We start from the raw sequence: 26,629 nt of genomic DNA, 5'->3' as shown, positions 1-26,629 counted from the left end.
CTGTGGCCCAAAGGAAAGCAAAGTGAGAATTTTATGGTCCCTGCTCTCATGCGAAATAATAACGATCTTTCCCAATTAGTCATTGGCAATGTCAAGTATAATGGTATTTGTTGCCAAAATAGATCATTATTTACGTTATTCACATAGGACTCAAGTTTGTTTTCGCATTTCTTCTTCCAACCTCTTTTTCTTATAAAGGGCATATAGTCCAGATTGTACTTCCTTTTTATCAGTGATCTTGATCTGGGAAGGATCATCAAAAAGGTGGCCTTTGCCTACACTGGTCAAGCTTTCCTGCGTTGCTCGGAGCCATGGAATACTCATCCCTTTGTCACAAACCAAGCACTCCTTCAGAATGTCCTGTGTTAGGGTAGCACAGTCATTGACCCAAATAGCCAGCCAGAACAAGGCGGGCCTTGCTGCGATGAAGTCAGTTATGTAGGACAAATTTAGTTCAGCATGGCAGATGCACCCAGATGAGGAAATTGGGGCTCCCAGTAATTTCCTGCACAATCGATTTTCCTCTATTTGCAGACTGGGAGTTTTCACTACCCCCAAAATCTCGGCACCGTAGGTTGCTACCGGGGCACACTGCAATCTGTATATTTTTAAAATCGCTTTGGTTGCTCCAGTCCTCTTAGGCCGTGGGAGGGAAAGAATTGAATTTATGGCTTTTGAGAACTTGCTTGTGGCGTGGGTAAGATGCCCACTCCACAGCCCATTCGCAGCAAAAACCATACCTAAATAGTGGAATGTTTTTGTTGAATGCAACTTTTCCTGTCCTACTGTGATAAAATTAAGTTGTCTGGACCCCGGCCTGCAGGACATAATGAAGGATTTTTTAAAATTTACTTTAAGATCAAGATTCCCCATATAGTGTGCAAAGTTCTTAACTAGTGCACGTAGGGCGTTTGGTTTTAATCCCATAAGCACCGCATCATCGGCGTACAGAAGTGCGGGTAACAGTCACCCTTTAATTTTCGGGACATCAGTGGTCGCCCTCTTCAGGGAGTCACTCAATCCATTTATATAAATAATGAACAACAGGGGTGCTAAAACGCACCCCTGCCTCACACCTCTTTCAACCTTAATTGCCCCAGAGATTGCGCCCTCCATGCCAATCCGTACCTGCGCTTTTGTGTCTGTATGTAAATAGGCCAAAAAGTGCACTAAGGGCTCATCAAGACCATAAGACAGAAGGGTCGACCACAGTTTGGACCTATTTACCAAGTCAAATGCGGACGATAAGTCCATAAATGCTAGGTAAATAGGCGATGCCCTAGCTATGTTATATTTGCTAATTATGAGATTTAAATTCAGGCATTGTTCAGTAGTCCCGACCCTACTTCTGAAGCCCATTTGGCAACGGTCCAGCACCCCTATTTCCTCAACCCAGTCATTCACTCTATTATACAGTACCCGGCCCAGGATTTTCAAGGTGTTGTCCAAGAGCGAGATGGGCCTATAATTTACGGGGGTCAGATCTTTCGCCCTTTTTGTAAATCGGGACGATTATGCTTGTAGACCAGGTATCAGGGATTGGCACCAGCGGGAGACTATTAAAAACATTTACAAGGATTGGTCCCCAGAATTCTGGCTTATATTTAATTATATCTATTGGGAAGCCATCAGGCCCAGGCGCCTTGTTGCCAAGGCTCTGGTTAATAGCCACGGTGACCTCCCCCAGGGTTATGTCTAGTGGTTGCAAATTGCCGGGGCTATAATCTTCTATGGCAGTGCCCGGATTTGCGTATATTGTGGAGAAGTGTTGTTCCCACTGCTGGCTTGAAATGGTGCAACTTATTGGGGATAACTGCTTACCCATATCCCGCATCTTTCTTACCGCAGGCCAAAAGGTAGCACCATTCCCCACAGCAGCGGAGACGGTTAATTCCTCCCAATGCTCTTCCAATATAGCAGCCTTCCTTGCCCCTATAGCTATTTTATAATTTTGCCTGGCAGCCCGTACCTCTATTTGACATCTAGGATTAGAGTTTAGAGCCCTACGGAGAGCCTTATTTGCTGCTGAACAGCGACTATCGAACCACCTTGGCTCATAATTGATCCTTTTATTGGGAACACTTAAAAGGGTCTTTATAATATTGCAGAGATTAACAATCTTTAACTATCCTCTGGTGATTCCCATCAGAAAGTGAACAGGAATCAACTATGGGTCGATGATTACTTGTAATTGCGTTCACAATACAACCACTATCTACCCCCCTCCATTTCAGCCTTAAGTTATTGGTTGAGGACGTGATATCCCTGGCTCCAGGGGTACAAGCAGGGGCATTGGAGGATCCTAATCTAATATTCACCTGCAGTGCATTATGGTCTCCAAAGGCGGTTTCTAGAACTCTAGCCATAGTGATTCTATCTATTAAATCTGCTGACATAAAAATGTAGTCCACTGTGCTACAGAAATCTCTGCCTCTAAAGGTTGGGATGTAAGTAGGTGCATTGGTCTGTCTTACGTCCATTATATCCGTTAAGATATGTTCATTAATGAAACTTTCTAGTTCCCTACCCCGTTTAGTGGCCCTATCCATTTGTGTAGTGCCCTCTTTAGCGTTAGGAAACTTTGCGTTAAAATCCCCGGCTAAAATAATCCTATTGCTCGCACAGTTATTAGATAGTTCAGCTATTTTTGATAGGCTCCCGAATAATTCTATATAATTCTTATTCGGAATAGAATGGAAATCATCATTATTATAGAAATTAATCAGGTAATAAGGAAACCTACGTGTGAACTCAATTATCTGAATATTTGGACTTTTAGTGGGTATTAATTTAATAGATCCCCCCTATGGTTATCCTGAACCCGATCAATAAACCTCCAATCGGGCGTCCAAAAACGGACTTTTGAGCATTGATACTATAACAGTGGAAGCCCTCTATATCTCCTGCAGAAGTAGCCCACGTCTCTTGCAGCAATATTATGTCTTTTTCGGATAGGATGTTTAACCATTCCAAATCCGACACCCGATGTTGGAGTCCTGCGACATTCCAACTAAGGATCCTAAGCTCATTGTTGGGTTGCTTTTTTAGGTGTTGTTTCCCAGGATTTGTGTACATATCCAGAACTTTTTGGGGACTGCTGGAGTCTTGGGCCTCAAATACCACGGCCTCCTTAGTGGTGCCGCCTACTAGCTCTTCCCTTATCGGTGCCATCCTTTGGCTAGTTGGACCTGAGACTATACTAAGAACCTCCTCGTCATAGGCGTCTTTAGTCTTCATCACCTTACTCTCACTGCCCCATTTATCTCCCTCCAGTGTGATATTTTGCAGCCCAGTCGGTGGTAGAAGTCAATCAACCAACTCTAGGCTGCTGAATCTGTTAAAGGTTGGGATCCCCCAATGGACATCCCTACCTATTATACTTCTTTGGGAATTTCTATGGTTGTTTCTCCCCCACTCTCCCCAATTGTTCCCTGGGTCCCTGTGCCCCACCCGGCTCCAGCCTCCATCGGAACCATGGTCATGGTAATCTAGCCTAGCGTAATTCCTGGATGGATAGGAGAGGTGCCTTGTCTCAATACCTTCCCTATACCCCTCACTTCTCCAGGGGCAGATATAATCTACTGTGCGTGGGTCTTCGAAATTAATAATCACACAGTCACCCTGTGTTTTCTTTCTCTCGTGGCCCACCCACGGTACTCTCCGGACTGTTAAAATTTTGCTTGTGCAATATGCAGGTAGGGGCCTGTTATTTAGCCAATGGTTGACCTTATTTAATAGGGACCAGGTGGGTTCATCTGTGTTATCTAATGTCTCTGGGACCCCCGTCATCACAACTACAAATGGACTTGAGCCCGGGGGCAAATTAGCAGCAAATCTCTCTTTATTTCCTTTATTCCCGTCCTAATTTGAACTCCCGCCCTGCGGTTTTGGTAGATTCCCTTGCCGCTTTTGTCGATTGAAGGCGGCGGCGGGCGCCATCTTGGGTGTGGGCTGGGGCTGCGCTCTAGTTGCGCTGCCCTCCCGCCCTCCCAGACTATTTGGCCTGCTAAACTCGCGACGCTCGCTGCCTCTGAAGCTCTCCCTAGGTGAGCACTAGGGCTGCGAGCTACTCGAAATTAGTTTAAATCCATTGCTGCATTGAAAACTGTTGAACCTGATTTTAAAAACTATTTTTATACCTTGTGCTGAAAATTTGAGCTGGGGGTACGATTTTATCTTTTAGTGTAAAGGGAATTCATGTGAGGCACACTGACATCTACTCACTCTATCAATCCTCCTTTTTCGCCTCTCCTTGCCGCTTTTGTCGATTGAAGGCGGCGGCGGGCGCCATCTTGGGTGTGGGCTTGGGCTGCGCTCTAGTCGCGCTGCCCTCCCACCCTCCTCACGCCCCATTAATTAGTACTATGACCAGACGGCGCAGCGGGCAGGCGCAGCGGGCGCGCGCCGAAGCCGCGCCAAAGCCAAGCCCGTCTACGCCCGTCAGCGGCCGGAACTGGTCCAGGGCCACAACCCCTGGTTCCCGAATGCTGTATTCATCACTCTATTTAAAAGAGTTAAATCCTGGTAAGATACATCAGGACTGTATTACCGTTGCTCCTAGCACTGAGTTGGGCACTCCCCCCCCCCCCCCCCCCCTTGTCCAGGCTGTAGCTATCAGCTCCCCCCACCTCATTTACCAGTCCATCTAGACCCTAACTATGTCCCACACCTTGCTTCGGACACTACTTCATTGCATGGTTGTCGAGCTGCACTTATTAACACGCGCTCACTCCCTTGTCACAGCTTCCAGGTTAATGAGTTTATTCTTGCTCATGACCTGGATTTATTGTTTGCTACTGAGACCTGGGCAGATGCCGGGTCAGGGCCGGATTTCTGCGACGCTATCCCGGATGGATATAGCGTCGTCAGACACGACAGGCCTATAGGAAGAGGTGGAGGCCTCGCAATCATCTACAAGGACACATATCGCACTACGCTCGACCCTATAAACTCTGCTAATTGTGAATCAGCTGCCTTTGCTATCAGCATTAGCCCTAAGCAAGCTTTTAAGGGTATAATATTATACCGCCCCCCTGGCCCCCGTAACCTTTTTCTCTCCACTTTTTGTGACCTGAACAACAACGTCATAGGTTCAGACAAATATACCATACTGGGAGATTTTAATTTTCATTTGGAAGACCAGGAGAATTCAGACACTATCCAACTTATTTCCGACCTTTCTAATTTAGGATTCCACCAATTAGTTAAGGGCAGTACTCATCAAGCTGGACATACCCTTGATGGTCTGTTCACTAACGATCCTGACATCTGTGCTGGACATTATTCCCATCACATGGTCAGACCACAGGGCTATTATATTCCAGCTAGATATAAGATCTGTATATCCCTTATTTTCCAGGCCCCGAAATAGGGTGGGGACCCGCGCCTGGAAAAATGCAGACATTCCTCAGATGCTAGACTCCCTAGCCTCTTCCTGTTCTTGGGACGGAAATACTCCTGTACTATCAGCTTCAGACTTTCAGGATTGGATCCGTACCGCCGCTGATCTAGTGGCCCCAGAAAAACGCACGAGACCTAATAGAGCATCCCCTTCGGCTGCCTGGTATAATGAAGATCTCAGACTTCAACGCCAACATTGTAGGAACTTAGAAAGGCGATGGAGGAAAGCCTACTGTCCTATAGCTAGGCAAATTTATAAAGATGCCCTTGCAGTTTATAAAAAGGCGGTTATGACTCAAAAAACGGTTTTTTTTCCGGTGCAAATTGAGACTGCTGCCAACTCTGCCAGAGAGTTGTTCTCTGTTGTCACGACTCTGTCCACACCCCCCTCTGGCTCTGGAGTTGAGCCCTCACAGAATTTTTGCAATGAATTATCCACTTTCTTTACCTCAAAGGTGGCAGATATATATGCATCATTTAAAGGGGAAATTGAAACTGAATACAGAGGCGGTATTGGGGAAGAAGGGCCTCACCATCACAACCATGATTTCTTTTCATGTTTCTCACTTGCCTCACACGATGATGTCACCAAACTCATTTCTCTCATCAAATCGGGCTCCCCTTTGGACCCATGTCCCCCCTCAGTGATGTCAAAACTCACAGAAGTGATCTCACGCCCCCTTATGGAGATTTGCAACTTTGCATTTCAGACAGGCCATTTTCCTAATATATGGAAGAAGGCTGTCATAAAACCTCTTCTAAAAAAGCCTTCCCTAGATCCCACGGCCGTTGCTAGTTACAGACCCATTGCGTGTCTGCCCTTTCCTGCCAAAGTATGCGAATTCCTGATGAATAGACAGCTCTCAGAGTTCGTCGAGACTCACCATCTTCTCGACGAAACGCAATTTGGTTTCAGGAAAGGGCATGGAACAGAGACCGCTCTGATAAAGGCCTCTGATGAGATCAGGGTGATCATGGATCAGGGAGGGGCGGCTGTCCTGATCCTTCTGGATTTGTCAGCGTCCTTTGACACGGTCGACCATGTCACTCTAGTCGACCGTGTCACAGCCCTGGGGATAAACGGTTTGGCCAGGGACCTTATTTCATCTTTTCTCGCAAACCATACCCAGACGGTGAGGCTGGGAGAATTTTATTCACCTATCTCTGCTCTCCCCTGTGGAGTCCCACAAGGCTCCTCGCTAAGTCCAATGCTATTTAATATCTATGTAGCGGACTTGGCGAGGGTAATAAAGGCCTATGGGGTACGGCTTACATTTTACGCATATGATACCCAGCTGGTCCTGGCTATCCACAGGGACGGCCTTGCTGTGGCAGCTAACTTACAGAGAGCTATGCTTGAGGTCAGTACCTGGATGACCTCGAACTGTCTTAGGCTCAACTCGGACAAGACCGAGATTATGACCTTTGGAAAACTCTCCCCTGAATGGTCTTCCAGTTGGTGGACGTAAAAGCTTGGCCTTCCACCTGTTCCAGTGGAAAAAGCCAGAAATCTGGGAGTGATATTTGATAGCAAGTTGGCTTTTGACCTTCACACTAACAAGGTTGTTTCGTCATCATTCTTTGTTTTGAAAAAAATAAAGAAATTACTGCCTTATCTTCCTCCCTCAGCTGGGAAGACTTTGGTCTCCACCTTAGTCTTCTCAAAAATAGATTATGGGAACGCTCTCTTTCTTCACACCCAGAAGCGTGTCATAACTAAGCTGCAATCCATTCAGAATGCGGCTGCCAGGATTCTTTTAAACATTCCTCGCCGCAAATCTACTACTCATGGCATTCGTCAGCTCCACTGGCTGAGAGTTGAGAGCCGTATAAAATTTAAGGCCCTCTGTATTGCATATAAGGCAGTACATGGCATAGGACCCAGGTTCCTGACTGAAGCCTTTCAGCTTTATGTCCCCAGAAGGCAATTAAGATCGGCTAACATCAGTCTCCTCTCTGTGCCACGTACAAGAACGGCCACTTGGGGAGACAGGCGTTTTCTTGTAGCCACACCAAAACTTTGGAATCTTTTGCCACTTGCCATCAAAACTGCCCCTAATCTGATGAGCTTTCGCAGGCTCTTAAAAACATGGTTGTTTAACCAGTAAGAGGATAGCTGAATTTAGTAGCTCCACAGCGCCGAGACACCTCAGGGTATTTGTTGCGCTATAAAAGTTGCGTAAATAAATAAATAAATATTTACAATGGGAAGGGTTGATTTATTTACCACATCCTTGGTCACCTGTGGTGGCTTGGGTTTGATGTTTGAAGCTACCACGGCTTTCTTTACAGGTTGGCCCAGTGGTTGGGGGGTACGAGATTTTGCTGGCTCTACTGTGGGTGCTGCTTTTGTAAGGGGACTTCTGACTAAGGTACTTAATTCAATTAATTGTTTTTCTATATTCCCCAGTCTTACATCTATAGTTGCCAAATGGGCACTTATAAGTTCCCCAACTTTCATTATTAATTGGCTATTTGAGGAACAGTCTTTACATGTTATCCCCAAAGTGGGCAAATCCCCTGTGCATTCCGAGCCTGTGTTTACTTTCTTATTGCCCTTCTTTGAAGTGTTAGGTGGACCTTTCCCCTGCTTTCTCTGTGGCAGAGGGTTCCCCTTGGGTATGGATGTACTTGAGCCTTTAGGCTGTTTCTGTATGGCTCCCTCCCTTAGACCTCTCAGTGCTCTTGGGCTTGGGGTTGGCTCCTCCAATATGTGAGTAATAACTGGATCTGTTGCAGGGGTGGAATTCGCAGCCACCAAATCCGAGTCTGCAATCCGGATCGGGTCAGTATCAGAAGCATGTATGGTGTCCGTCATAGAGGTAGGAGGTAACTCAGACTCCAGAATAGGGATCGAGACCTGAACCGGGCTTACAACTGGGATCGAGTTAGTTACCAAATCCAGTTCTGTATTAAAATTATCAGTCAAATCTAGGTTTGGGGATTTTCCAGACTTAGCTGCGAATCAGAGAGTGACTGCGTTGCTGACAAATCAACTATGTTAGGCATGCTATGGATTTCCACTGTAACTCCGGGCATAGCACCAGTGTCAATATCCCGGTTTGGAGTGTTGGCTGAGGCAATAAGGCCCAATGATGAGCGTTTTGCCTGTGCCAAATCTAAAGAAACTCTACGTTCCAAGAGGGAAATTCCGTGATCTATGGCCTCATTGGCCCTTGTAATGAAGTTATCAATTGGGCCTGTGACCTTAGCTCCTCCTGCCGCAGTCTTACTCCGACTGCCCCTTGTTGACATGATGGTCAGTATCAGGAGCGGTCACCCACTGGAAAATAGATTATGCAAAGCAGATACTTATCTTGATGTTCCTGTTTTAGGTACCAGCGATATGGAGTTGCCAGATGAAGGAGGGGTGGCCCGTCCCGTCCACCGGCGTCCCCAGACGGCCACAGACGGCCCGCCCTTTGCCCAGGCTTAGCCCCGGGCGCTCCCGCGCCGCGGACGAAGAGGCTGGTTTTAAAGCGCCTCCTGGCGCTTTTTTCGCGTTGGCGGCTTCCCGCCGCGCTGCAGGCTGGAGCCTGTGGTCCTGGCTGCCTGTACTCTCCCCCTCACAGCGGCCGCAAAAGTGAGATGGAGACGTGCTGCGGCGGCGGGTGGAGAGCGAAACAGGTAGGCGCAGCTCAGGTCAGCGGGCCAAATTCCAGAAAGAGGCACGAGCACCACACTTGATGGACTCCTCACAAGGCTGGCAAAGAGTCACACGGCAATCAACATTTCCGACAGGATCCCCCGCTCCACCGAGGAAGAGGCTGGTTTTAAAGCGCCTCCTGTCGCTTTTTTCGCGTTGGCGGCTACCGGCTGCGCTGCAGGCTGGAGCCTGTGGTCCTGGCTGCCTGTACTCTCCCCCTCACAGCGGCCGCAAAAGGGAGATGGAGACGTGCTGCGGCGGCGGGTGGAGAGCGAAACAGGTAGGCGCAGCTCAGGTCAGCGGGCCAAATTCCAGAAAGAGGCACGAGCACCACACTTGATGGACTCCTCACAAGGCTGGCAAAGAGTCACACGGCAATCAACATTTCCGACACAACATTTAGAATGTAATAAACAAGATTTATAATGAAGCAAACTAGGATGAAATGCTAAGTGTGCTTACCTTAAAGAATTCAAAATGATTATTGAATCTTGTCCCGAAAGGGACACACGGACACCAGGGCTCCAGGGTGTATAGTCGCAGAAGAAGGATGGGTTTGTTAAGTGAGCAAGGTCTAGGCAAATAAAAACCAGCTGGGTATCCCCTTCAATAAGAAATTGAACTGAAAAATGCATTTTGGCACCTCAAGTACTTAAAAGTGTAGGAGGGCTCGATACATTCTTAAGAGGTTTTTTGGCAGTTCGAGTGACCCTGTACTTGTTTATAAAGTGATCGTCCTTCCTCAACTGTTCTATGGGGCCGAGATCTTAGGCTTTGTGTCAAAGCATGACTGGGCTGAGTTAGAAGGTAAATGCTTAAACAAATAAGTCTTCCCTTAATGTCGTATGCTGCAAGCTCTAAGAATAGAAACCATTTTGTATTCCTGGAGCAGCATAGTGACAAAACTTACTGTATGCTTCTTGCACAAACAGGAGATGGCTCCTAAGTTTAAAATGTTGATGTGTTGAACTAAGGAAGTATGTCCGAGTGAATTATGATGGGTGAGATGTTTGATCTAACAATTACACCGAATGCCAATAATCCCAATTTACATTATTTTAAAATTGAAGCCCCATACATCTCTCTACGAAGGAGTTAAAGTAAGAGAAAGCCTTAGAATCTAGGCGCAGATACTTAGCTACGTTGCCACTAAGAGCTCTACCCTCTCTTTACGAGAATGTTGGCAATCCTTAACTCGCTCAATTACCAAGTCCTAGATTACGAATGGGGATATTGAAATTCCGTAAAGGGTTAAACACAGTTTTTGTGCACCAAGATGGAGTGAAAGCTCTCCTAGATGAGGATGGGAACTGTGATGCAGATTAAATGGCCCATTGTGCAGATGTATATGTATTGATGACCTGCTTATATTTTTATATACTTAAGGCGGCTATTTTTAAAACCCGATCTTATTAAATATGGAATCGAGTCCAGAATGGATACTAGAACATGCACTTTTTAGTTGTAATCTGTGCGGTGGGTAGGGTTTTATTGGCTGTTTCAGTTTAGGATGATTGTGTAACCTGACTTTAATCCGTATTGTAAATGTAATAATAACGAATCTGTCTAATAGACTATTGATCTAAATACATTTATTTTAGTACTACGCCTCCCCTTCTTGCCCCAGTTCTTGCTTGAGCGCTCCCTTTTCTTCTCCCATTGGCCCCTCTACTACTCTCTTCTTTGCCATTATGGCACCATATTATCTGTCAATGCCCTCAGGGCACAGCCTCTCCTCTGTCCTTGCTCAGTTGCACACACAAACCTGCACGCTTCAGGTCTTTGCCATGTGTTGGCACTTTCATCTTCAGTCCTTTTCCTCTTCGATGCACCTTGCTCAGCCACACCTATTGGTTGCTCCTTTAATTATTTTGTGTCGCTGCCTCCACTTCCTAGGCCTTGATATTTTGATCCACGGTTCCCTGCCCTTGCTATGTTGGCTTCCAGATCTGGTTGCCATTTCCTAGTTCTTATGAGAACACTCTTTCCATTCATGGTCCTTGAAATGTTGAGACACCCCATAATTCCGTGTCACTTCCCTGGCCTCCACTAAACCCCGAAACCTGTTGCATGTGCCATTTGCCTTCCTGAAAGCCCCTCGCCTCCCCCCGCCCTTGCTGGACCATGCTCTGTATCTACTGTAAGCACACCCACCCGTCCTTGCTCTAGTAGGTTGCATATGTTTTCTTTAGGTTTCCCCATGATAGCCATGCAGATGAATTCTTCAGTGGTTTCTGTGTGTCAAGCACTTGGTAGTGGTCAGGCACAAAATGACCGGAATGGAGTTGTGGTTATTGTAGGAGAGTAGGGTCTGCTTCCTACGGTCACCCCAACATTTTGCTGTGATTCTCTGGTTTTTCGACTTTAGTGTGGCTGTGGGCCTGCTAATCAGACTCACAGCCCAGCTGTTCTCTCTCTAAATTGATACCATGTACTTTAGGTACATACCAGATTGGTTACTGGGTCACTCTTGTGAGCCCCTTTATAGTGTACCATAGGTACCCAGGGCATAGGTGCACCCTAGGCCTACCAGGGGCTGCATCATGTATTGTGCCACCCCTGGTTTACCTTCCAAACTGACACCACAGGTCTGTTCGCTCAGCCTGGGTAAGGTGGTGTAATCACCACTTACTTAGATATAGTATACCTATATCTACCTTTATATATTTTGACACATATACACCTATAGGCCTCGACAATCCTGGAGGCAGAGTGCTTGGTTTTATGTGAGAGGGTGCCCTAGCATGAGCGGAGCCCCTCTGCAGCTTTCGGAATCATCTCCTTATAGCTGTTCTATGATGTAGCCATACCATATACTCTTAAGTGCATTATAATCCTCACGGCTAATGCTAACTTTGGTTTGGCTTTATCAAAACATGTTGTGTAAGGTGTCAAACACTTTGGAATACTATCCCCCCCCCACCACCACCAATTATGGCGGCGGGGGTAGCATTCCACCCTTCTGGAGGGAAAAGACATGTAGGTTACTGTTTTACCCGGTTAAAGTTAAACAGAGCCTCAGCATCACAAAATGGATGCTGCTGCCACAGACACGAGTCTGACCTCCTGTTGCTGGGGGAAACTCCAGCCAAGGTGACCTAGACAATAGGTTTCCTGTCCAGGAAGGTGCTCACACCTCCCCAGACAGGGGTTTGTGTATTGGGACAGGGAGGGCTGCATTAAGTGAATGCATCTAGACACTGCCTGGGGAACACAAGGTGCTCCATGCATAGCCCGGTTCAAACCAGTTGCTGGGGCACTCCAGCCCCAGCTCTGGCGCGAAACTGGACAAGGGTGTAACCACCCCCTTCTCAAGTCCACCCATAGGAGGGACCTAGTCAGGTAATCCAGCCCCCATCCTTAGTATAAGTATAGGAGCTGTGTCCCCAGGTCTTTAGATTATCCTGGACGAATCTTTGTAAGACATATCTTGGACCTTCGACATTCCAATCTGACTGGAAGACTGAAGACCTCTCCAATGTGGTCAAGGAGTGACCACCCTGTGAAACCGGCACCAACAGCATCTTTGCCGGTCTGCAGTTTCAAAGCTCCCGTCGGGACCTGAAGACTCTGCGACACAAGAACTGGACTTCCAGACTTCTCTGACCCGACCCACATCCACAGCAAAGCTGAGACCCGTGGCGGACACGAGAGACGTGGGACCGGACATCTTCGACATCCTGCATTTTGTTACCTGCACTCCTTTCCTGAAGCCTCAGTGAGTTGTGCATTGGGGTACGAGAAGCTCCAGCCCCAAGCACCATTTGCACTGAAGCTCAGGCCCCCACACTCTGCAAGTGTCCCATGGGCCCTGCCTTTGCATTTGAGCTCGACGCGTCTTCCCGGTTCCTTGCCCGTTGGCTAGTGAGCTGCCTGAAGACGCCATCTTGAAATTACCTTGCTTTCCTGGTTGCTCCAGGCTTGCTCCAGCTTCCCTGAAAAGTAGAAGCGCCACAGACCTTGCTGGTCTGCAACAGAGCCAATCTCGACATCCTGCGTGGGTTGCGGTTGCCAAGGCTTGTTGGATCAAATCCGGATACCGACACCGCAGTCATCTAGATCCATCGTGGGACAGCTGGAATCCAGCGCCTGGTCAACGTCAATGCTTCCTGGACCTCGTGGCTGAAGAGACAAACTCACCTTCTTCACCTTAAAGCACCTGACATCGCCTGGTTCCTTCCTGGTCACTGGCTAGTGACCCCGACTCTGTCCCCTCTGCTTTCTGGTTCTTCACATCACCGATCCACCCTTGGATCCACCCAGACACTGTTCCTCTGGTCGCCTGCAGCACTTCTTTGCAGCTCTCCATAGAAAACGGCGACGAATCCGACACGAAAAGACACCTATGCACCCGGCTTCCCTGGGTGAGGTAACACGGGTACTCCGCTGCTCCCATTGGTCTTGACTCTCGAAGTGTCTTAGTTTAAAAGGGTTCCATCCTAGTCCATCCGGAAGTGTCCTTAAATTGTAACTTTGTATCTTTTACGAACTCCATGAAAAGTCAATGGGAACCCGCGCCTGTGTTTAGACACTGCACGTGGCTCCCATGGGTCTCATACTTCCTAACCTTTGGTTGTTTAGTGTAGGCACAGAGATTCTACAGGCCCTAGGCCTGCTTTCTAACTCTCACGTGGTACTTATACCTTTTTCTTAGTATATGGTTTGTGAGGCCCCTAGGGCATAACGTATACTGTGCAACTTATCGTATATTAACTGTGTGACTTGTATTGTATTTTGACCTCTGACCTCATAAAGAGTGCAGAGGGGTTGTGTTTAGATTAAACACATGTTCGAGGCATATGAGCTGCAGATTGTACCTTAGCATTAGATCGCCACCTGGTGTTGGGCTCCGATGATTGCAGGTTGTTCTCTTCTTGGAAGAAGTCTTTGCAGTCACGAGATAGGTGACTCCTCCCTTGGACAATACTGCGCATGGGCATCGACTCCATCCTTAAATTGTTTTTTTCCGCCACTGGGTTCGGATGGAAGTTTCTCCGATCCGGCTATAAAAACACTTTTCAGCAACTTCGAAGCTCAGAACTTCCTCAAACTTCTAAAAACTACCTTCGACATCGACTACAATACTTTTGTCGCCAACTGTGGTTCACCACACTACTAGATCTCGCTCTAGTTCCACATTAAAAGGTAAAGGTCACACCCTCCCTGTTAACACAGAACCATGGAGAAATCAGACACCCAGACCCAAACCAACTGAATTTGGCGATCTGGCTCCTGAAGTCTTAGATTTTGGTTATCTAAACCTACCACCAGACTGTATGAATATCATTAAAGAGGCTAGGAAACCCACTACCAGAGCGTGTTATGCTGCTAAATGGAAATGATTCGCAATATATTGCAAAAATAATCACATCGATCCCCTGGATGCTTCCATCCAAAATATCATTTGTTACCTTTTACATCTACAAAGGTCTAATTTGGCATATTCTTCTATACACCTGCACCTTCAGCAATTGCAGCCTATTTACAAAACAGGCAACATCTGTCTCTCTTCAGAGTACCTGCAATCAAAGCATTCATGGAAGGATTAAAAAGAATAATCCCACCCAGGTTGCCACCTTCTCCTGTGTGGAACCTGAATATTGTCCTTACAAGACTCATGGGGCCCCCGTTCGAGCCTCTACATAAATGTGAACTGCAATTCCTAACATGGAAAACAGCTTTCCTTGTTGCCATTACCTCTCTCAGAAGAGTAAGTGAGATACAAGCTTTCACTATACAAGAACCATTTTTTCAAATACATCCTAACAAAGTGGTTCTTCGATCTAATCCAAAATTTCTTCCAAAGGTCATCACTCCTTTTCACCTAAATCAATCCGTAGAGTTACCTGTGTTTTTCCAAAACACCAGACTCTGTAGCGGAAAGGGCTCTACACACATTAGATGTTAAAAGGGCTCTTTTATACTATATAGATAGAACTAAATCCTTTCAAAAGACAAAACAACTGTTTGTATCTTTCTCTCCTCCATACAAAGGCAACCCCATCTCTAAAGGTGGTATTGCAAGGTGGATTGTAAAGTGTATACAAATATGCTATATTAAAGCTAAACGTACATTAACAGTTCCTCCTAGAGCGCACTCCACTCGCAAACTAGGAGCCTCTATGGCTTTCTTAGGAAACATACCCCTAGAGGACATATGCAAGGCAGCAACATGGTCTACGCCACACACCTTCACTAAACACTATTGTGTTGATGTGCAAGCCAAGCAGCAAGCTGCAGTAGGCCAGGCTGTCCTTAAAACTCTCTTTCAAACTACTGCAACAGATGCAGGTGACCACCGCTAGGGGAGACACTGCTGCACAATCGATGCTAAGTGTACAATCTGCAGCTCTTATGGCTCGAACGGAAAATTCTACTTACCAGTATGCATCTGTTCTTGGCATGTTGAGCTGCAGAGTTGTACACGCCCTCCCGCCTCCCCGGGACTTGTATCCGTTCCAGTTTTTCATCTTACTTAGATGCACATGCATGGACATCCTTTTTTTTTCTTTACTTCTACTAACTCCATCATTTCCCATCATGGCGAAAAACAATCTAAGGATGGAGCCGATGCCCATGCGCAGTATTGTCCAAGGGAGGAGTCCCCTATCTCGTGACTACAAAGACTTCTTCCAAGAAGACAACCTGCAATCATCCGAGCCCAACACCAGGTGTCGATCTAATGCTAAGTGTACAACTCTGCAGCTCTACATGCCAAGAACAGATGCATACTGGTAAGTAGCATTTTCCATATATTTGATATATACCTTGTGTGGTGTCCTTTCATTTGGTATTCAAGGGATTATATATGGTAAAACAGCCTGCTTAACTCGCCTACTGAAGTCTTAGCCTGAAGACTGCTGGTTCATGCTACCACTAGGATAGCTTTCTATAACGTTGACTTTACAACCATCATCAATAAGGGTCGATTAGACTGGTGCAAGGTGCCCACTAGAACTAGTGGATATCATATGCCAGGCTAACTTCTCACAGTTATCAGGTCCACGGGGATGTATACCAGGCATAAGTGGTGCCAGGCATAAGAATGTGTGTGCGACACATGTGCACATCGTTTTTATATAAGGTCTGCAGTGTAGCTTTCTAGTTGCACCCTCCTGCATTCGATCGTTCTGTGTATTGCACATATATATATATATATATATATGCTTCTCTTACTCGTGGTACATTTTCTTCTTTGCTTCCTCCTAGATCCTCATGGCTGCTCTTAGCACCTCTCTTGTCCCCGGCCATGCCAAGAGCCACAGCCCAGAAACCTCCACCCTGCTTTCTCTACCCCGATGGAGCCCACCGTTTCCAGTGGATTGGAGATTTGGTGCCAGAGTTTGGTATCTCCAGTTCGCATGTGGAGGTGCTTTCATCCCCCGCCGAGTTCTACGAGCTGCTAAAGGTGAGTGTAGTGTCTCTGATGTACACTGAAGTCCTGACACACTGAGGGTGAAACTGTGAGAAGTGGCTCATAGGGTGTGGTGTGGGAGCGTACATTAAGATTTATGAGGTGGCGAAGGACTTGTCCGCAAATGCACATGAAAGTGACCACTCGTGAGCGACGACTGAAGCGTTTGTAGAAGATTGAACTGCCAGTATGGACAAAGATCTGTAGGGAATGCTTTGTTGATCAAGATGGAGCAAGTGATTGGGAGTAAAAAGCTAATGAACATGGGGTTCTGTGCCAGTGACAGACATTTTGGTCTAGTGGAACTGCAGCTGAGTGAAAGCTGGAGCACATGGGAATGGGAACCTGTGCATGTATTGGGTGCAGGCAAAGAGAGACAGTGCTCTTAGTGCTGCATTATGTGGCAAGGACTAGTGAAGGAGGGAAGGTTCATATAATGAGGAGGTCTCCCCAATCAAGTCTAAGCATGCATAGAGGATAGTTTATGATTGTGGACCCAGACGTGGCAAATGTTTGAAAGCACAGTTTCGATATTGCTAACAATTCATTGTCTCCAAACTTAAGTTGGAACCCTGCTTGTCACATAAGCTTTGTGCCCTAGTTCTCTCTCTGCAGCAACAGGGCACCCATTTTCTTGGCATCCATACCCAGATTGAAATTGACCTCAAGGTGGCAATGAAAAGGAAAGTTACAGACCCCGTTCGGGGAGGGGGAGTTTTGAGGTTGACATAAGACAGATAGGGCTACTGGGCCCCAACCATGTTCATTGAGGTAGTTTGCCCCTTTTGTACTTACTTGCATCCTACTGTGGGTCTGCAAAACGGTGCCAGGTACATTATTTCCATATTTGTGCCTCAGGGTAGCAAGGGCAGGCCTTTTGGCTTCTTAGGGAGGTAGTGTGAGGTGACAGGATCTCAGGGCCTGATTACGACTTTGGCGGTGATGATCCGGATTGTGCCGGCTAGCCCAGCCAAAGCAGCGCAAATCCCGCCAGCCTGATTACGAGTTGAACTCTGCAGGCCTTTTGCCGTTCCCATGGCGGTGCTCTGAAAACAGGCCCGCAATGAGGACGGCAAAAAAGTTCCAGCATGGCATAGACTGTTAAGTCAGTGCCATGCTGGAACTGGCAGTGCAAGCAGATGAGGGGGGCACATGTTGTGCCTCCCTGAGTACATCCACGTGGCAGGGAAGGCATGGGGGCCCTGTAGGGCCCCCTTTGTTTCTCCACTGCCAGCTATTTTGTGCTGGGCTCACTGGCATTAAAAGACTTGGCGGTGGAGGAACTCGAAATATGCTGGGCTGGATGGCGCCAATCCCGCTCAGCATAATGTATTGCCCCTCTGCCACGCCACCGCCAGGGAACCCCAGTTCCATGGCACAGCTGATGGTCCACCCCTGTAATGACGCAGAAAGTCCTAATCCGACGGTCCTACAACCGCCACCGCGAGTCTGGCGATCCATGGACCGCCAGCCTCGTAATCAGTATCTCAGAAGGCCAGTCAGCCAACAGACACAATACGCGATGTCCAACCCAGTGCTTATTTTTAGTTAAATAAAGTACTTGATTCTCGCAGCGAAACCAAATACTGCATAACGCAGTTAGGGTTCTCGTTTACTGGGTTGTAATCTTATTAGCAGTCTTCAGTGAGATGCTTCATCCCTTCAATACCCTCTCCGACGTTCAGAGCTTTCTAATATCTGCAGCCCAGTGCTTAATTTGAGCCGGTGTTTTACGGTGCTCGGCACTAGCACTTGGTCAACACCAACTCTTGTAACCTGCCGCATGGTGGTACTGTTTTCCTAATTTTGTGAAGAGCACAACAGTTGTTTGACAACTAAATAATCATTAAAATTACTAAAAGCTGCCATCCGGAGCTATAGGAATAGTATGTCACTACTAATATATATTTAAAATCTGAATTGTCACACTTTTATCGGTGTGATGGTTAGTTGTGACAGTACTGTCATTGGCAGCATTACAAATTAAGTACTGCTGCAGCCCCCGGTGTATAACATGGGTATGGACTTGAATTAGGCACAGGTTCAGTTCACTCAAAGTATCCCAGTGTCTAGATGTGCTAATCTGTTCAAGTAGCATTTGCCAATTTGATCTATGATCATTCCTATTTTATTTATTTACATTGGTTTTCTGTAGCATCAGTTCAACAGTTGGTATTAGATAGCTTTACATTTAACATTCACTGCTTACAACACTGCTTACAAAAGGTACATTTGTAAATCTACGAAGTAGTTTGGGAGAGAAGGGAAGGCTGGATTGGTCGAGTTTTGAGGTCTTGAGGATAATCCTGAATATAACATCTGCTAGTGTGACATACCAGACCTTCTAAGCCTGCCAGTTTCTGGAGTTGTAACTTGTCCATGTTCACTACAGCATGCCTGTTGCTGCCATAAGGCATTGAAGCTCTTTGGGATGTGGACAGACGGCAACTAAAGTACTCTGGCTCCCACAGGAGCCGCTAACATTAAGTCCCCACCCCTCCCACGTAAGTCCAACTGCAACAACCACGTTCTCCAGAGAAGTAGATTCTTCTTGCGATCCTTGAAGTTTCCTTTACTCAGTTCCCTAGTTTTCAGATTCATCTTCAGATCTAATTTTCAAACTTGACATTAAAACCTCGATTGCAATTTAATATTATATTAAAAAGCCTTTAAAGTATTCTCTAGTCAGATAGTCAAATGAGTAAAATTGAAAATAAATGAAATGCCAAGTACCAATATATAGAACGTTTTAATATATTTTCTGAAGCAATATATGAAAGCAAATGAAAATAAATTTAAATGTAATTGGACAGGTGTCTTTAAGTGGGAGTTGATGACCAAGTCCATATCATTACAGCGATACGGTAGTGGTGAACAAGTTAAAAGGATCACTGGCCTCAATCTTTTGCACAGAGAACTAGGAATATATCCCCCCATAAATGTTTAATAATAAAGCGTGATACTCGTTTCCCAGAGCCTGCAAAAGCAGGCAGAGTGGAGAAGAACCAGGAAGCATTGCATGGCAACATTTGCATATGCCATGGTTGAGCGTTTGTAAGAGAAAACGATGATCTGCAAGAGCAAATCCTTAGTTGTGTATAATTCCATAAACCAGCTCTCTCATCAGCTGTTCTCTATAGCTAGGCGTAAAGTGGGAGAGGGAATGGTGCTATGCTGATGGTGTTACACAGTAGAACAGAGGTGGCCTTCAGAACGGGACACCACATGGGAGATGTGGCCTCTAAAAGCAGCACCAATACTCCTGTTGAGGCACTGAGCCTTGAACACAGGACTCGAGGTGAGACTTTAAGAAGTTAATACAATATTCCAAAAAGGTCTTTCTGAATTTACAGAGTGTGCCAGTTGGATTCTCCAGACCTTGCCTCAGCACTGCAGATGAGGCATTCTATGGTCTACAAAGCTACAAGTGAGGCACTGCCCTGTGTTTCCTCAAGATATCCATACAACACCCCTGATGTCACCTCCTGAACTCTCCACAGTACCTCAAATCTGAATTTAAGAACTGGATACTGTTCTATAGATGAGGCTTACAGAAAATGCGAGAAAGTACTCCAGGTAAGAACGCCAGAACTCGACACATTTAACTGCATATGGCTTCTAATAGTAGTGGCCATAGGATCATGGCCATGTGACCCGTGAATTGAAAGGAGGTGGGCTTTGTTCCTATACCTCGCGGCTGAAATCTGTGCAATGTAAGCAAATCGTTTTTCCAATCTAAAACAGATTATCCTTGAATAAGGAAACTTTTAGTGCCCTTGAGGGTGTTATGTCCAGGTAGAAAGAAAACCTGTAGCCAGGAAACAGAATGTTCAATATCCTGTCCACACCAGGATCCTTTTATTTAGTGAATAAGCCCCACCCCCAACAATCAATCCTCTGTCACATGCTATATATACAACAGGTGGTTCACCACTACCCCTTCCGGCTGCTGGAAATGGCGGTGACCACATCACACTCCTCCACAAACCACAAAATCAAACAAAAACCATAAGTCCTGAGTCCATCTTAATAGGTTACATAGTTCTTTAGACGTGTAGACCTGGCAGGACATGGCCGCAGCTGGTATCTCCCAACACCCCTTCGCTGGGAGCCAGAATCAGGCACTTGACAGTCATCAGATGAGGGCAGCAGAACATGCTCCTGAGCCACACAAGAAGGTATGGCAGATGGAGATACACCACACTGTCCAGGCACTGCATGATCTTTTCCTGGACGGTCCTGGTCCAGCACTGGAACAGGACACGGACTCACATCTGTGAACTCATCATCAGAAACCAGAGACCCAGTATCGGAAGATGCCAGATGGTCATTCACCTGTGCATCAACAGGAGCCCAGTAGGTTTTAAAAAACGACACATTCCGGGAAATACTCAATCCATTCCTCACCGCCGTAACTTTAGTCCCATGAACAGACTGAACAATCCATGGCTCAGGCTCAAAAGGCAAACTAAACTTCCCCTTTGGGTGCCGATTCCTCACCATCACTGCATCACCCGCCTTAAAAGTACTTGGCTTAGCTCCACACCTGAAAGCCACCTTATCATTCTTTAGTTTTCGATTCCGTAGCTCATCAGCTACAACTGCATGTTTGGCAGACACTGCCTCCATCTGAGGGACGAAATCACCCATAGGCTGATTCATGCATAAGGACATCGGACTGACTTTCGTAGTTGAATGAGGGGTCATCCGATATTCCCTAAGAAACGTAAATGTAGCACAGTCCAGATCTTGGCGTTCGGAACAGCAATCCTGATAGCTTTATTAAGGGTACGGATAAAACGCTCAGCCTCTCTATTGGCCTGAGGCCATAAAGGGGTAATTCTTCGATGGCAAACGCCCCTAGTTTGTAGATAGGCCACAAAATCATGGCTGGAAAAAGAAGGACCATTATCAGTACGTAACTCAGAAATCAAACTATGTGTCGCCATGATCTTATCAAACAAGGGAATAGTGCGACAAGCCGTAGTAGTATCCAATAGCTCAACCTCAGGGTATTTAGAAAAGTCATCAATAACCCCCAGCATATGTCGGCCATCTGGTAAACATCCAACATCAGCACTTGCCCACTGCCAAGGAAACGAGGGAATATCCTCCGTAAGAATCGGAGCCGGAGAGTCACCAGCCCCAGCAGCTTGACAAAACGCACAACGCAATACAGTACTTTCTACCATGGCATCCAATCCTGGAAACCGCTCTTTACATCTCAATCTGGACTTGGTTTTCCCAACCCCTTGGTGAGCCAAATGAGCCAAATCCACCACCCTCTGCTGGATACAGGCAGGAATCACCAGCCGTGGACCTCTCATCAAACACCCCTCCGAGGATATCGCCACTTCATCCCGTACATTAAAAAGAGATGCCAAGGTCAACCTAGCATTCTCAGTATGACACCTGGCAGAATCCATGAGTCCGTTCCATTTCCCTGTACCTACTGCAGAAAGACAAACCTGGAGACACCCATCCTGTTTCGTGGGCTCTAAAATCTCCTCCAAAGAAATAGGAAGAGGCCTGGAACGCTCCACCACCAGACGCACATACTCCTCAGTATCCTCAGAAGCAGATTACTCACCGGGAGAAGCAGGACGGAAATGCTGGGAAAGATAGTCAGCAGGATTCAAAGTCCCTGGACGAAACACCACCGTAAAACAATAATCCTTCAACTGCATGATCCAACTCTCAATTCGAGGTGGAGGTTTAGAAGATGATCCCATGAACAACGGAATGAGTGGCTTATGGTCGTATGCACAACAAACGGCTGGTCATAGATATACAAATGGAAATGACGACACCCCAGTGTATGGCAATAGCCTCCTTTTCTATATGAGAATATCTTTGTTCAGTCGCAGTCAATGCACGGCTGGCATATGCCACTGGAGCTAGCTCTCCATTGCTCTGCTGCTGAGAAAGCCCAGCCCCCAGGCCACCAGGACTAGCATCCACGGATTATTCAGAGTCTAGTGAAGGATTAAAATACACCAGAGTGTTATCAGCGGAGAGGGCCTGCTTCGTGGCTTGAAAAGCAGATTCCTGTTCTGGACCCCAGTTCCACGCAACGTTGAACTTAGTAAGTTCCCCGCAAAGGAGCCATCAAATCAGTCAAATTACGGATAAAACGGCCACAATAGTTCACCATTCCCATGAAACTCCGCACACCAGACACATTAACAGGAGCAGTCTGAATGTCACACACTTTCAAAGGGTCAGGGGACACACCATCCTGCGAAAAAAGATATCCAAAAAACGAGATGTCTGTCTTCAAAAATTCACATTTCTCTTTATGTAGCGTAAGTCCATGATCCAGCAGCCGCTGAAACACCTTCTTAAGACGACTGGAATGTCCATCCAATGTGGGTGCATGCACCAAAATGTCATCACTGACATTGATCACACCATCCAGTCCAGGAAGAACCCCACGGATCGTGTCCTGGAAGACTTCCGCAGCACTGGAAACCCCAAAACTCAACCTCTTATACCTCCGCAAACCCACGTGTAGAAAACGTGGTGATCGCACAGGAAGCAGGGTCAAGCATCAACTAGTGGTAACCAGTACGAAGGTCCATCTTGGAAAACCACCGTGACCCACTCCCCTCCACCACTATATCGTCCACAGTAGGAGTGAGGTGCCGTTCACCTTTGATCGCAAGATTAGGCAACCACATATCCACACAAATGCGGACCTCGCCAGGCTGCTTAGACGTACGAGCCACCGCAATAGGGGACACCCAGGGAGTTGGACCATCCACCCATTCAATGATATCTGCCTTCTCCAGTTTTATAAGCTCTGCTTCCACTTTCGCCAAAAGATGGAACGCCACTCTCCTGTGACGTAACGCCACTGGCTGGACAGAGTCCTCATTGTGCAGCTTGATCATATTTTTCAAACAGCCAATTCCATTAAACAACAGTGACAACTGGACTTGCAAATCATCCACAGTCCATTGATGCACGACCAAAGCGAAGGCGACCAACGGTAAGCCCTCTGCTGTCTGGCAACTCAACAACATCCCTTGACCACCTTTCGTGACCTATATCTGTGTTTATAGCATGAGAACCATGTGCCACCTCAGCAGTAAAAACACCTGCCAGAGGAAGGGGGTCAGAGGCTCCATAAGCAAAAACCCTTGTAGTGGTTGAACTCAAAACAGGAGCAGTTGGCAGTGTCCTCATCGATTCGGCCATCACATTTATTGAAGCACCCGTATCAATCAAAGCAGGCACCGGGTGACCGTCCACCATCAAACAACATTTAGGAAGACCTCTACATACTGAACCCCCAGGCTGCAAGGCATGGAGGATATGTACTGTCCCCTCAATCATCATCCATGTCTCCCTCTCCCGGCAACGGAGCAGCCGCATACACCTGTGCAGATGAAATGGGAACAGAACTTCGTGCAGGGGGAGAGCGGCACACTTTCGCAAAATGGTTAAGCCTGTTGCAATTAGAGCACCTCTTCCCAATGGAAGGACACGTCCCCTTATGAGGAAAGGGACCCCCACAGCCATAACAAAGCCGGGGTCGGTCCATCTTTCCCCTATTCGGCAGTCTTTGTCTGTCAAGGACTCTGGCTGAAACTGCATTCACTGGCTCCACCTTTACCACATGTTGAAGGGCAGCCTCCATATGAGCTGCTCTAAGCTTTGAAAGTTCTTTAGACCTGCCACCGTTCAACATATCAGCCACAGGCATCCCTGGCACCTGCAGGATTGCTTCACGTAGTTTACTGGAATAGCAGCCTTGAATAAACTGGTCCCTGATCTCATCTGCAGCATCGGGCAACGTGCAGGTGTTTGCCAATTCACGCAAACGGGCATAGTAAATGTCCACAGACTCATCAGGCAACTGCCGAGCCTGACGCAACAAGAAACGATCATAATCTGGATTGGCCAGCAGCTCAAAATGGGCAGTAAGAGCTTGCTTCAAGGTATTATAAGTATGTGGTGGTCCACCTTCCACCACTGACCGCCCCAAACGGTGAATGGCCGCCCCTCCCAAATGCAGCAACATCGGTCGCCTCCGTTCCTCCACCAGTTCAATAGCATCAAAATAGGTCTCTAAGCGGTCCACCCACTCCTTCCACCGGGCCGCCTGGGCAGATGGAGGACCATCCAACAGAAAAGGTTCCACCGGAGGAATGGTCGAAATGATGACCCAATGAAATACAGGTCAGGGCACACCACACAGGCGCCAGGCCCCCAAGACCAAATATATGGTCCTCAGAATCCAGATGACAAATTAAACTAAGTCCAGGTCTCAAACATCCCCAGTACCAGAATCCAGGCACGAGCAAAAGAGAGAGATGTGCCTCTCACCTCAAGACGACCCAGACCGTGGAGCACTAGCAGCAAACTCCACATGCAGCAGGATACCACCAACTGCCACGAACTGTCAGGCATCAGAAACAGAGCAGTCTGAGTATTCTTGCTCTCACTCGCTTCACAGGGCAGCAATAAAACGTCAGTCGCCACCACCGCAAACCATCCGGTCTGCAGCAGCACGCTGCACGACGTTAGTAGCTGACCACGCCCCCAGGAACAGCCGGGGCAGCCGAACAGCAACACTCGGGGAAACCCCGAAAACACAGCAAGGCTTCCAGGGGCACCGCAAGCACGATGACACCGCCAAGAAACGGCGAGAAACCAGGAAACAGGAAGGAACAGCAGCGAGATCCCACCTTCGTCGCCAGAAATGTTATGTCCAGGTAGAAAGAAAACCAGTAGCCAGGAAATAGACTGTTCAATATCCTGTCCACACCAGGATCCTTTTATTTAATGAATAAGCCCCACCCCCAACAATCAGTCCTCTGTCACGTGCTATATATACAACAGGTGGTTCACCACTACCCCTTCCGGGCTGCTGGAAATGGCATTGACCACATCACAGAGGGGAATCAATGTTAGAAGTGATTCGCAGGTCAAAAGTGGAGAGTCAACATACAGCCACGGGCTCTGCGCAGCGCGTGCCCTTGTGCTCCCTTCGGTCTCCTGAAAGGCTGCGGAATCTTAGTCTTTCGAGAGTGCTGCTACCCCCGCCACACCCGCAGTGCAACAGAAGGAAGTCACCTTTTTCGAAGCCTCCAGCCTGCGACCTCTTTCCAGACTGAAGTTTCCGAGTAGCATTGTTACCTGTATTATCATGGTGCTTAAGGTAGCGAGTGGGCGGAACAGGTCGGGAAACATTCTTCTTTAAAAAAAAAAAAAATATATATATATATATATATATATATATATATATATATATATATATATATATATATATATATATATATATCCTACTGGCGGTCGCCAGTAGGTATATATAGTTAGGATTTTTTCTCTATGGGATTTTTGAAAATTCTATGTCTAATAACTTTGGCGTTTGTGGACGGAATTGGCTGAAATTTTCAGGAAAATGGAACATTTTGTTTCTGAGCAGCCCCTGACAATTTGGGGGGGTTTCATCAAGGGGGGGCCAAGAAAAAAGGGGGGTCCCAAAACGCGTTTTTCCCATGTTAATTTCCATAGGGCGGTTGGCCTCACTTTTAGCTCGAACGGCTGAATGGATTTGCACGAAACTTGGCAAAATTGTAGGGACTGTTAGCCCGATGTGCCTTTGCTAGGTCTCAATATATGTGCTCCAGTGGATTTTGAGTAATTTAGGTTCAAAAAAAGATATATATCTGGGCGGAGCCTAACCACACATCTGATCTGATTGGCTGTCAGCACTTCATCCAAGAAGTGTTGGCAGCCATCTTGGGACCAATATACATGATAGCACCTCATTAAAAAGCATTGTAGTTAATAGAGGGTTTTAGGACTTTAGTTACATTATAAATCATTTGTTGATGGTACCATACTCGTTTTAGGAATTGTGGTGGGCTCTAAGGTGATTTTACCATGTGAAAAAACCTTCTGCTGTGATGTCATGAATATTGTTTGAAAGAAAACTAATATCTCATGATTTTCCCACAGTGGTTTGGAAGGGGATCTATAAGCTAAACTGAAAGCATATTTTCTGTAAATTCACATTATCTTTCTCAGTCATGTGAAAATGAAGTCTGACATTCTCAGTAAAACATGTACATCCAACAAGGACAGAGACTGTCAGTTGATTCCTTTGTGTTCTACTGCAGCCTCCTAGAGTGTTCTAAAGAACAACTAGAGCGCTAACA

General features: G+C 46.7%; 1 protein-coding gene across 1 annotated transcript in view; it reads left to right on the top strand.

Annotated features, from left to right (window-relative positions):
• PGS1 (phosphatidylglycerophosphate synthase 1) overlaps nt 1-26,629 on the top strand; it is a 676,499-nt gene that overhangs the window by 124,570 nt on the left and 525,300 nt on the right. The window contains exon 2 of the mRNA XM_086931083.1: nt 16,256-16,454. Coding sequence (XP_086787209.1) covers nt 16,256-16,454 — 199 coding nt within the window. The remainder of the gene's footprint in view (nt 1-16,255; nt 16,455-26,629) is intronic.

The sequence above is a fragment of the Lissotriton vulgaris genome, chromosome 7 (assembly GCF_964263255.1).
Source record: "Lissotriton vulgaris chromosome 7, aLisVul1.2, whole genome shotgun sequence".
NCBI lineage: Eukaryota > Metazoa > Chordata > Amphibia > Caudata > Salamandridae > Lissotriton > Lissotriton vulgaris.
This window is presented reverse-complemented; position numbering and strand designations above follow the sequence as displayed.